The 13,730-nt window shown below is 40.2% G+C and overlaps 1 protein-coding gene across 1 annotated transcript; it reads left to right on the forward strand.

Moving 5' to 3' along the window:
* Positions 1 to 245: 245 nt before the first annotated feature.
* bola3 (bolA family member 3) lies at positions 246 to 7,877 on the forward strand. The gene is made up of 4 exons (XM_060940436.1): positions 246 to 392; positions 932 to 1,064; positions 1,625 to 1,713; positions 6,272 to 7,877. The coding sequence occupies exons 1-4, from the start codon at positions 363 to 365 to the stop codon at positions 6,335 to 6,337; spliced, it is 318 nt and encodes a 105-aa protein (XP_060796419.1). The 5' UTR covers positions 246 to 362; the 3' UTR covers positions 6,338 to 7,877.
* Positions 7,878 to 13,730: the final 5,853 nt, after the last annotated feature.

Raw genomic sequence — 13,730 nt, forward strand, 5'->3', positions numbered from 1 at the left:
ATTAAGAGAGCAAGAGATGGACGCTATATAATGATTTACATAAATGGAGAATTCAATAAAGGTTGGCTTTACATTTTGAAATTTTGACTTGTGTATATAATGTTTGGTTAAAATGATAATGAGGTTAATTAAGTAAAACTCAGAAGTGGCATTCCTGTCTTGAGTAACAAAACCAAAGAGTACATTTTCCCCACTTCACGTATCTACTGCCTCTAACAGAACCATAGCGACAGAGTGACGTCATATTTGTGCGACGACAGTCGTCCGGGTATGACTTTTGCTATCAAGTTTCTTGGCGTTCTGTGAAGATATTTATTTTGTTTTGTTTAATTATATCAGTGGGGACAGCGGGCAGGTTCGGAATGTCTCTTCACAGGCTACTAAGATGCAAAGTAAATATCTGGAGTGACATTTATTTATGGCTGTTTGCTAGTTTGCTAGCTAGGAAGCTACAACTGTCTATGGAAGATTACTGTTAAAGGGTCGCACGTGCTTATTTATGTTTGTGCACAAAAGCCTTGTACAGATTAAATCACACATAAAAATCCTGATACTAATTTTGTGTGTTTTAGTGAGAATACACCTTCAAAATACCACCGTAAGCGCGTGTGTATATATATATATATATATATATATAACTCCATAATGGGAACTATGTTGCTGTTTTGGATATTTCAGGAGCTACTTAGCTACTTTGCATAGCAGTCAACTTGCTATAATATAAAATAATAAATTGTATATTATCAGAATCATGTTTATTGGCCAAGTTTGTTGACACACACAAGGAATTTGGTTCTAGCAGTTTGTCTCCAGAAAATACATAATATACAGTACCTACATTATATACAATATGTCTAAGATATCTGTATTAGGAGTTTCTGTGTTTATCAGTACAGTTGAATCGTTTAACCCTTGTCATCGGCACACACAGACTCTTAAGCTGTCATCGTGCAGACAGATACAGAGATCTTTTTCGACCAGCACTGAAGGAGAGGTCCGCATTACCAAAATACTGAAAGAGAAGTTTCCCCAAGCCTCATCTCTCAAAGTTGTGGATATATCTGGTAAGCATTTGCATTATTAACATCTCATCTCATTATCTCTAGCCGCTTTATCCTGTTCTACAGGGTCGCAGGCAAGCTGGAGCCTATCCCAGCTGACTACGGGCGAAAGGCGGGGTACACCCTGGACAAGTCGCCAGGTCATTACAGGGCCGACACATAGACACAGACAACCATTCTGACACACATTCACACTTATGGTCAATTTAGAGCCACCAGTTAACCTAACCTGCATGTCTTTGGACTGTGGGGGAAACCGGAACACCTGGAGGAAACCCACGCGGACACGGGGAGAACATGCAAACTCCACACAGAGAGGCCCTCGCCGGCCCCGGGGCTCGAACCCGGACCTTCTTGCTGTGAGGCGACAGCGCTAACCACTACACCACCGTGCCGCCCATCCTTATAAATATAAGGATAAATCCTTATAAGGATTTATAAATAAATATATATGCCATGTATGATTCACCATAATCGGGTGGTCCGTGCCGTCCCATTATTAACATCTATGATCTGCAATATTTTGTAATAATTTGTCTGCTTGTACCTTTGGTTGATTCCAGGTGGCTGTGGAGCGATGTATGAAATCCATATCGAGTCTGATGAATTTAGAGGGAAAAGAATAGTGCAGCAGCACCAGGTAGTGAATCAGGTATGTTCCAAATACAGATCTGAAATAGAAGTCTGTTTAAAATCAGGGGCACAAAATGTGTGTAAGCATGTCTAGTGCTGCATACAGTGTTGTCAACTTTTTTCAGGGGAAAGTAGCTAAAATATGCTCCAGAACACGTCACAAATTTGCATATTATTTGCTTCGTCATGATTATTTGCATATTAAATGTGTTGCACGAAGAAAGACAGACAGTCTTTTTCAGGATATTTTTTTTGGAAGACACTAATTTGAACAGAGTAGTTTTATTAGAATACAATACTTTATCCCGCACGCCATCAGACTGTACAACTCCTCTCTGGGGGGGAGGAGGGGTAACAGGAGGACCGAGGATGGGAAGGAGCAGTAGCCTAGCCTGATAAAAAGCAATACTGGGCAATGTGCAATATAATGTGCATTACCTCTCCTGCTAGATTTTTTTTTCATATTTTATTTTTTATGTTTGTATATCTCATCTCATTATCTCTAGCCGCTTTATCCTTCTACAGGGTCGCAGGCAAGCTGGAGCCTATCCCAGCTGACTACGGGCGAAAGGCGGGGTACACCCTGGACAAGTCGCCAGGTCATCACAGGGCTGACACATAGACACAGACAACCATTCACACTCACATTCACACCTACGGTCAATTTAGAGTCACCAGTTAACCTAACCTGCATGTCTTTGGACTGTGGGGGAAACCGGAGCACCCGGAGGAAACCCACGCGGACACGGGGAGAACATGCAAACTCCACACAGAAAGGCCCTCGCCGGCCCCGGGGCTCGAACCCAGGACCTTCTTGCTGTGAGGCGACAGCGCTAACCACTACACCACCGTGCCGCCCATGTTTGTATATGTTAATACTTTTTTAATTTATCTAGAAGTTTTTTCTATTTTCTGTTTATTTGGTAATGATGCTGCTGGAATTTTAATTTCCCTGAGGGAACCCTCCCAAAGGGATCAATAAAATTTTATCTAATCTAATAGAATAGCACTTTATTGGAAAAGAATCGTGTCTTTTCGAGTCTCATAGACTTCCATCATAATAAAATAGTTTTATTCGAATAGAATATGTTTTTATCAGATCAGAATATAGAATGTAAGTTTGGGCAAAACAGAATAGTGAATAGAACCAAACAAGCATTGATTGACTGAAGATACAAGAAGGCCATGAAAATTTCTGGCGGATGGAAGGACAGGAGGTTACATGGTCATTGTTCATCTGTGTGCAGTGTTTGGCTCCCTGAAATTTCATTAAAAGTCGCTAAATTGGCAACACTGATGTTCTGTTACTGTTGCTTTGGTCTGAGTGTGTAAGACATCCATGCCTCATTCATTTGAATATAACACATGGAAATAAAAAGAGCTGGGAAATAAAATCCCCTGAAATAAATAATGCCGCTTTTCCACTACAAACGCGGCTGAGCCGTGCCGTGCCGAGTCGAGCTGAGTCGGGCTGAGCGGGGCTGTTGGAGTTGCATTTCGACTACAACCGCGCTGAACCGTGCTGGCTGGAAGTGGGTGGACACATTGGGTGGAGTTAGCGAAAGTGGGTGGACGTCATGTGATGTCGTTAAGCAGCGCAAACAGTGACATCAGTGACAGTGGCGGAACAAGTCAGAGCCGGGCCGGGGGCGGGGCAAATGACCGGGCCCTTTATTAAAGCTTATCATAACATCATTTTAGGCTACAAAATGTCCGCAACTGCGGTGTTTACCAATTTCAACACTACCGGGTGCAACTATGTTATTTAGTACATCAAGTCCTTCAAACGAACATGTAACTCAGAAACAAAAAACATTAGGATACTGTACATGGCTCATAATAAAACATCAATAGCCTATACTGCGCACATTATTTGAAGGGCATACGAATGAGCGCTCAGAGTGGTGACAGGAAGAGTCAGAAATAAAAGGAGGGCGGTGCAAACCTCACTGAATGCACTGTGTTTACCAATTTCAACACTACGGGGTGCAACTATGTTATTTTGTACATTAAGTCCTTCAAACGAGCATGTAACTCAGAAACAAAAAAAAACATTAGGCGACATACTGTACATGGCTCATAATAAAACATCAATAGCCTACTGCGCGCATTATTTGAAGGGCATACGACGAGCCTTGCGCTCCGCGAACTCGTCCACGATGCTCTGTATTATATGTCACTGATTCAGTGAGCTTTTAAGCGGTAGTCTCACGACCCGAATAGTAAACAATAAACATGGAGGACATGGAGTCGTTAGTGTTGCTGGTCTTGGTGCTGTGGCTTGACAACGCCAACAGATACTGGCAAGAGCGTATAGATGAGGCGAGGCGCATAAGGCTTCAGAAATTCTCGTAATTCGTAATTCTTCTCCTTCCGGGTTTGCGGTGTTTACAGATCCCAGCACGCTTGCGGGGCGTGTGTGGGCATGTGAGGACACTCCTCCTCACCAATCAGTGCACAGGGGAGTGTCTGCTCACGCCCCCAACCTCAGTCAGCACGGTTTGGCTCGCTTCAGCCCCACTCCAAAACGGTGCGAGTTTTAGGGGCTAAGCAGGGCTGAAACGAGCTGAGTCGTGCTGGTTTTTGGTAGTCGAAACGCGAGCCGTGTCGGGCTGAAGCGAGCTGAAGTGAGCTGAAAAAGGGTAGTGGAAAAGGGCCATAAATGTTTTGAATTATGAAATAAATGTTCCCTGCAATAAATAAAGGTAATCCTTTGAAAAATATCATTTTTAAATAATTAAAAAAACCCTTTATTTACTGAACTATATCGACTCATTTATGTATGTATTTACATTTATTTATATATTTCTCATTTACAACCCTGATTCCAAAAAAGTTGGGACAAAGTACAAATTGTAAATAAAAACAGAATGCAATGATGTGGAAGTTTCAAAATTCCATATTTTATTCAGAATAGAACATAGATGACATATCAAATGTTTAAACTGAGAAAATGTATCATTTAAAGAGAAAAATTAGGTGATTTTTTAAATTTCATGACAACAACACATCTCAAAAAAGTTGGGACAAGGCCATGTTTACCACTGTGAGACATCCCCTTTTCTCTTTACAACAGTCTGTAAACGTCTGGGGACTGAGGAGACAAGTTGCTCAAGTTTAGGGATAGGAATGTTAACCCATTCTTGTCTAATGTAGGATTCTAGTTGCTCAACTGTCTTAGGTCTTTTTTGTCGTATCTTCCGTTTTATGATGCGCCAAATGTTTTCTATGGCTGAAAGATCTGGACTGTAGGCTGGCCAGTTCAGTACCCGGACCCTTCTTCTACGCAGCCATGATGCTGTAATTGACGCAGTATGTGGTTTAGCATTGTCATGTTGGAAAATGTAAGGCCTTCCCTGAAAGAGATGTCGTCTGGATGGGAGCATATGTTGCTCTAGAACCTGGATATACCTTTCAGCATTGATGGTGTCTTTCCAGATGTGTAAGCTGCCCATGCCACACGCACTAATGCAACCCCATACCATCAGAGATGCAGGCTTCTGAACTGAGCGCTGATAACAACTTGGGTCGTCCTTCTCCTCTTTAGTCCAAATGACACGGCGTCCCTGATTTCCATAAAGAACTTCAAATTTTGATTCGTCTGACCACAGAACAGTTTTCCACTTTGCCACAGTCCATTTTAAATGAGCCTTGGCCCAGAGAAGACGTCTGCGCTTCTGGATCATGTTTAGATACGGCTTCTTCTTTGAACTATAGAGTTTTAGCTGGCAACGGCGGATGGCACGGTGAATTGTGTTCACAGATAATGTTCTCTGGAAATATTCCTGAGCCTATTTTGTGATTTCCAATACAGAAGCATGCCTGTATGTGATGCAGTGCCGTCTAAGGGCCCGAAGATCACGGGCACCCAGTATGGTTTTGCGGCCTTGACCCTTACGCACAGAGATTCTTCCAGATCCTCTGAATCTTTTGATGATATTATGCACTGTAGATGATATGTTCAAACTCTTTGCAATTTTACACTGTCGAACTCCTTTCTGATATTGCTCCACTATTTGTCGGCGCAGAATTAGGGGGATTGGTGATCCTCTTCCCATCTTTACTTCTGAGAGCCGCTGCCACTCCAAGATGCTCTTTTTATACCCAGTCATGTTAATGACCTATTGCCAGTTGACCTAATGAGTTGCAATTTGGTCCTCCAGCTGTTCCTTTTTTGTACCTTTAACTTTTCCAGCCTCTTATTGCCCCTGTCCCAACTTTTTTGAGATGTGTTGCTGTCATGAAATTTCAAATGAGCCAATATTTGGCATGAAATTTCAAAATGTCTCACTTTCGACATTTGATATGTTGTCTATGTTCTATTGTGAATACAATATCAGTTTTTGAGATTTGTAAATTTTTGCATTCCGTTTTTATTTACAATTTGTACTTTGTCCCAACTTTTTTGGAATCGGGGTTGTATTTCATGGCCATATTTGTTTATTTCATAGGCATATTTATTTTTCTTTATTTTATATTGACTAAAATTGCATTCTGTATTATTTTTGCCCTGAACTAATAATGTCATATAAAGTTGTTAGTTATTCACTGTTGAAATGTGTTATTTACTGTAACAGGCACTCAAAGAAGAGATTAAAGGAATGCACGGACTGCGGATATTCACAGCTGTTCCCAAAAAGTAGACTCTGCACTAACGTTCTTCATCAAGATCAGATTCATCGGATCAAACCTGATTATCGCACGCATACACAAAAACTATTACACGATGATATTACATGAAAGAAGTCAGAAACATCAGGGAAACCTTTGAAAGAAAATGTTTAATGGGCCTCATTTATCAATCGTTTAATACAGCTGTGTGTAAGCCAGTTAGTCGTAAATGACCAAGTCTGCTCATGACAGAACTGATTTACAGTTAGTGATGCCCACAAAACTGCATAAAAAGTAAAGCTCACAGAGCTGAAGATGACCAAAAATGATGACTAAACGGTGAAAGATCACCTCCTGATTATGGCGTGCAGTAAATCTCCCAGTATTTCAGCTCTGCCGCTGCAGCATGTAAACACAGCACTATAAAGACACACTACACTCCCCCCTTTTATAGAGTGTCATTACTTTTGTCCTAATTGAATGGCTAGGCTTATTCGTCTTAATTTATGGATTTGTTGTAGACTGTTTTCTTTCAAATTCATTAATCTGAAGTGACTAAATATACATACACACACACTCACTGGCCACTTTATTAGGAACACTCATCCACCTGCTGTTTCGTGCAGTTATCTAATCAGCCAATCTCTTGACAGCAGCACAATGCATCAAATCATGCAGATACAAATCAAGAGCTTCAGTTAATGTTCACAATGTTCAGACATCGGAATGGGAAAAATTGTGATCTCAGAGTGTGACTTTCAATGTGGCATGGGTATTGGTTTGAGCCAGATGGACTGGTTTGAGTATTTCAGAAACTGTCAGTCTCCTGGGGTTTTCACACAAAACAATCTCTAGAATTTACACAGAATGGTGTGAAAAACAAAAAACACTGGGTGAGCGACAGTTCTGTGGGTGGACATGCTTTGGTGATAAGAGAGGTCAGAGGAAAACGGACAGTGCCGAGTTTCCCAAAAGCATCGTAGCACAAAGATCATTGTTAAATGGTAGAGCGAGCAGCATAATGAACACTCGCTCTCCTGGTTAAGATGTTCTTAGCGCTAAGAGGCTTTTGGGAAACCCACCCCAGATTGATTCAAGCTACCAGGAAGGATATAGCAACTCTTTCAACCGCAGCAAGCAGAAAAGCATCTCAGCAGGCAACAGCAGAAGACCCCATTGGGTTCCAATCCTGCCAGCCAGTAACAGGAATCTTAGAATCAAGAATAAGTTCCTATTAAAGTGGCCGGTGTGTATAAAACAACAAAAAAATTCTATATATCCAGTTTGATAAATGAGGCCCGTTGTTGTTGCTGGAATTCTACAATACGCACAAAATATGACTTGAATGCTGCACTGCGCACAAAAATGCCACGATATCTTAAAGCCACTGTTGTAACCTGGAAAGCAACTCAGAATAGCTATGTGTTATTCATAACACCAGTGATACTTGACTAAACATAAATAATTGCTTTCAAACACTTCTGTATTTATGACACTTCTATGTTTTTCTCTCTGCTTTAACGGATTATGATGATTATGAACCAAAAGCCATTAAATCCCATTTCTTTGTGATTTTCTTGATTCTTATATATGATCAAATTGTATGGATCCTGGAAAAATATAATGTGTGCACTGATAAAACATATAATCATGAACAAGCATGATGTGAATGACACGTCTATCCACTAGATGTCAGGTTTCCTTTCAAGTCCTGAAATGTTAATGTTCCTGGAATCATCTACTGAACTTATTTTCATAAGGATAAAACATTACAGAATAAATTGTATTTGGTTAAACAAGTGCACTTTTCTTCATCTCATCTCATTATCTCTAGCCGCTTTATCCTTCTACAGGGTCGCAGGCAAGCTGGAGCCTATCCCAGCTGACTACGGGCGAAAGGCGGGGTACACCCTGGACAAGTCGCCAGGTCATCACAGGGCTGACACATAGACACAGACAACCATTCACACTCACATTCACACCTACGGTCAATTTAGAGTCACCAGTTAACCTAACCTGCATGTCTTTGGACTGTGGGGGAAACCGGAGCACCCGGAGGAAACCCACGCGGACACGGGGAGAACATGCAAACTCCACACAGAAAGGCCCTCGCCGGCCACGGGGCTCGAACCCAGGACCTTCTTGCTGTGAGGCGACAGCGCTAACCACTACACCACCGTGCCGCCCCGTGCACTTTTCTTTTCAGTAGTAAAATGGAAACCTGACATAATTGGATGACTTACAACTCGGTGACCCCAAGATTCATTCATTCATTAGTGTCGTCGTCTTCTCCAGAAGGTCGACAATCATGGATCTCTATTTCTGTCTTGAGCTGTCCGGACACATTGGACATAGTTCATTTTTGTCCAGTCTGTAATTTCACTCATCCATGTCCTTCGTTGTTTCCCTCTTCTCCGCTTACCCTCTACTTTGCCTTCTAAAAGCTGCCGTTGCATCTCATCTACTCTTATGATGTGTCCAATGTATTGTATCTTCCTTTCCTTAATGTCACATACCAGCTTTCTCTTTTCTTCCACCATATCCAGGACTTCTTCATTTGTCTTTCTTTCAGTATATGAGATGCACATCGTTCTTCTGTATGTCCACATTTCAAAAGCCTCCAAATTATCTATAGTCTTCTTGTTTGCGGTCCATGTCTCTGATGCATACAATAGAGTAGATAACATGTAGCATCTGAGCATCCTCTTTTGGAGAGCTAACTTGAGCTTTCTTGATGTTAACCCATCTTTTTTTCTTGTTGAAATTTGACCCCAAGATACTACATGTTCAAATGATCCAGAAGAGAAAATCAGTGTGACCATCTCAGTCTGTGGCTTTGAACCCGATTAACTGCTCTGCATGCTTTTAAAAGGTTTCCTAGAAGTTTATGTACTGTACATGTCCAAAGGTAAGAAGGAGTTTGTGATGATGTATAGTACAGGGAGGAGTGCTTCCAGATTCTTTTCAGGTGTCTACATTCTCATTAACTAAACCAGAGGAGGCCTCGCCCGTTAGCAGGGGGAGGAGGCACGCCGCGCACTGTTCCACCGGCCACCCCGAGGCCTCTGCTGCTTGTTCAAATAGCGTGAGGAAGGCCTCGGGGTTGAGGTGAGGTGGAGTGGGCCCGCAGCGGTGGAGATGGTGGACCCCACCGACGCGAGGAGGTGCCGGAATGCCTGACGATCTTCCTGTTGCGCCAGCACAAGGGCCTCGAACCGTTGTCCTTGCTCCTTTCAGAGGGCGAGCAGCACCTGGTGCTGGCTCTATTGGGCCATGGTGAGGGCGTGGATCAGGTCTGCGAAGGGGGAGGACTCCATGGGGCTGTTCTCTTCTGTGCTTGGTCCCGAGTTTCAGCACCACTGTAGAAGTCAGAGCGGGTGGGTGGAGCACAGAAGGACAGCAGGCCAGAACTGAGCTCCAAAACACTTTTTATTTGCACTTTTCAGTACTAACATTCACTCTCCCAGCCACACACGTCATCTGGTGCGGGAGAGACCTCACTTCCTCTGCTCTCTCTCTCCTTATATAGGGTGTGGTTGCTGGGAAGACACACAAACACAGGTTAATTCACATCAGGTGTAGTGATTCTGCCACTTACCTTCCCTGACTCCGCCCTCCAGTCACAGACTGACGCTTGACCACACCCCCACTGCCACACATTGTTTTCAGTTTTAATTTCAATTTTGCAAGGTGCTGTTTTTGGAAACAAAGAAACATTCGTGTTGTCACAGTAACTCCTCATCACATTGGAACAGCACTTGTGCCATGTTTAATTCCTCACTTGTTACAACCAAAAAGATTATTTATCCAAAAGTATTGCTTTACTGGGGTGTGACACGGTGGTGTAGTGGTTAGCGCTGTCGCCTCACAGCAAGAAGGTTCTGGGTTCGAGCCCAGCGGCCGGCAAGGGCCTTTCTGTATGGAGTTTGCATGCTCTCCCTGTGTCTGCATGGGTTTCCTCTGGGTGCTCCGGTTTCCCCCAGTCCAAAGACATGCAGGTTAGGCTAACTGGTGACTCTAAATTGACTGTAGGTGTGAATGTGAGCGTGAATGGTTGTCTATGTGTTAGCCCTGCGATGACCTGGTGACTTGTCCAGGGTGTACTCTGCCTCTTGCCCGTAGTCAGCTGGGATAGGCTCCAGCTTGCCTGTGACCCTGTAGGATAGGATAAGCAGCTACAGATGATGGATGGATGGATTGTTTTACCGGGCGAGCTGACTAAATGAGGAAGCAGTGTCAATTGATTTTTTACTTTGAGGCAGCCATTAATCCAAACACTATTGATCTTAATAGAGCGAAATTAGGTGCTATTTTCTCTCCTTTCATCAGATTTATTATGGGCGATTTATTTATTTATTTGGAGAAAAGTATTTTAAGTTTTTGCTGACAGTCCACAGAACCAGGCTGTGTATAAATACGAATAGTGAGAAACCTTGAGGGAGAGTCTATCACAAGTCTGTGAAGAACATCTCATCTCATTATCTCGCTGTAAAAAAGAATAGTTGAGAATACTTGAAATTTCAAGGCAACAGTCTGCATTAATAATTTTATGTTTTGCCAACGATGTGCCCATGATAATCCAAACTATGATAACACTGTTATCTTTATTAAGAATTCTTAATTAAGTCAATTTTCAATTCCTCATTCTGCCAACATAGATTTCTCTTTTTGCTGAACAGTGGCATTCACAGTAGTACAAAAAGGCAATTGAGGTTATCACAATTTTTTGGGGGGCTTTTTTCACCTTTCACACAGGGAGAACATGCAAACTCCACACAGAAAGGCCCTTGCCGGCCCCGGGGCTCGAACCCAGGACCTTCTTGCTGTGAGGCGACAGCGCTAACCACTACACCACCGTGCCGCCTGTGAAGAACATAAGATTTCAATTATTTTTATCTCAGGCAAAGTCTATTATATGGACACGAGTGTTTTACTGGGAAATACGCCACTCATATTTTTCATACGAGCTACATCTGGGACACGGAGAACCAAAACTGTGACATAAATCTCTATGTCACTCGTGAGGAAATCAATTAATTGTTTTGATAAATTTGGATACTTTTTGTTTGTGAATGTGTTGATATAATAAAAAAAATCACATGTTGGCTTGAAGATATGAAGTTTATCCTCTTGTGTTGAAAATCTCACATTTTTCATATGAAACACATTGCGGATCTGAGTGACATATTTAAATAATATTGGCTGGCTTTTTTCATGGTATATTAGATATATTCCATTCAGCTAGCATGATATTGAACGAGTCTTTGACTCGTTCAATATCATGCTAGCTGAATGGAATATATCTGACATACCATGAAAAAAGCCAGCCAATATTATTATTATTATTATTATTATACATACACGCTCTCTTTTCCAGTTTTTCGATCTCCGTTGGTATGTTTTTCTCTTGTAAATATGCGTGAAGAATATCTAATGAAGTTTTGGTAGCCTTTCAGGTGTTCAATGTGTCTTTCTCTTTCTTGGTGAATAAAGAAATGCTTCTGCGCATGCATAGCAGAAAACTTTCTGATTGAATATTCGCATCAGTTCCGACGTGTGATGTCATGTTGTCTTGAAACCATACAATATCGGAAAGCATATTCAACGCTCATTCTCCATTGGGCAGAGTGACATAATACACATAGGATAAGCGATAAGCTAACAATATTGCATGCTATCAAACCAAATGAGTGAAACTCTCTAGAAGGGAATGGAATACATGTTTTTATTCCATTGAAAAGGTGTCCTGTATGTATAATAGTTCCTGATATTTCACTCTGATGATGTCACTACCAGTGTTTTCCTGCTGACTAGACATGTGTTGTCAAAATAGCGAACCGGTTCAAAATTAAAATTCTTTTGATTAACTTGTGTTTTTTCTTTTTGTGGATGTGTCCGTATAATATAAAGAACATTATGAATGAATAAATGAATTTATTTATTTTCGAACATGTATAAAAAATGTATGTAACTATTTGTACATACAGAAGAAAGAAAACGAGAAATAAAAAAAAACAAAGAGCTAAGACATTACAAAATACCGCACATTGTTCGAAAAAGGAGTGGGAAGAAGTACAATACTTTTTTAATTTCCCACCCCTTATTAACTACCCCGAAATCCTAACTACATTAATACACCTATAAAATATATACCATCTATACAATTCATGAATATCTATATAATTACAAAAATAAATATATACTACATACATAGCCCTGTAAATATAAATATATAAACTATCCCCATAAATAAATATATACCATATATACACTTCATGAATATCTATATAAATATACACAGCAAATTCCTCAGTGTTGAATTAACACTTTCAGAGTTAACCTGGGTCCAGTTGGACCTATATAAACACTCTGGGTGTTAATTCAACACTGGGGATTTTGCTGTGTATAATTACAAAAATAAATATATACTACATACCATATATACACTTCATAAATATCTACATAAATATATAATTACAAAAATATATACTACATACATAACCCTGTAAATATAAATATATAAACAATCCCCATAAATATATACCATATATACACTTCACAAATATCTATATAAATATATAACTACAAAAAAAATATATATATACTATATACCATATATACACTTCATGAATATCTATATAAATATATAATTACAAAAATAAATATATACTACATACATAGCCCTGTAAATATAAATATATAAACTATCCCCATAAATAAATATATACCATATATACCATATACTAAGTTAGTTCTAATATAACAATCAACCCTATTCTATTTGTAGATTTATCCCTCATCATCCTCCGTTAACATACTTCCTCTTCCATGTACTTGTTTAAAATATTTTTTGTACCTTTTTTTTAAACAGATTTATATTTGCACTTCGTTTTATTTCTGTCTCCAGTCTGTTCCATAAAGTCACCCCACAGCTCGATACACACATGCCTTTCATATTTGTTCGAACCTTTGGTTTTTTAAAATTTAGGTCTCCCCTTAGATTATATCCCCCCTTTCTCTCACTAAACATTCCTTGTATATTTTTTGGCAATAGATTATTTCTCGCTTTGTACATTATTTGTGCTGTTCTGAATTTGACCAGATCCATAAATTTCAACGTGTGATTTTATGAATAGTGGGTTTGTGTGATCTCTGTATCCTGTTTTGTTTATTGTCCTTATTGTTCTTTTCTGTATTGTACAGTGGTGCTTGAAAGTTTGTGAACCCTTTAGAATTTTCTATATTTCTGCATAAATATGACCTAAAACATCATCAGATTTTCACACAAGTCCTAAAAGTAGATAAACAGAACCCAGTTAAACAAATGAGATAAAAATATTATACTTGGTCATTTATTTATTGAGGAAAATGATCCAATATTACATATCTGTGAGTGGCAAAAGTAAGTGAACCTCTAGGATTAGC

This window comes from Neoarius graeffei, chromosome 15 (genome assembly GCF_027579695.1).
Source record: "Neoarius graeffei isolate fNeoGra1 chromosome 15, fNeoGra1.pri, whole genome shotgun sequence".
Lineage (NCBI taxonomy): Eukaryota > Metazoa > Chordata > Actinopteri > Siluriformes > Ariidae > Neoarius > Neoarius graeffei.

Bases quoted from the DNA above. Each gene is read 5' to 3' on its own strand.
- bola3 (XM_060940436.1), top strand. From the start codon at position 363: ATGTCTCTTCACAGGCTACTAAGATGCAAA. The intron at 393-931 runs GTAAATATCTGG...CGGCACACACAG, and splicing joins ACAGGCTACTAAGATGCAAA to ACTCTTAAGCTGTCATCGTG. The intron at 1,065-1,624 runs GTAAGCATTTGC...GGTTGATTCCAG, and splicing joins CAAAGTTGTGGATATATCTG to GTGGCTGTGGAGCGATGTAT.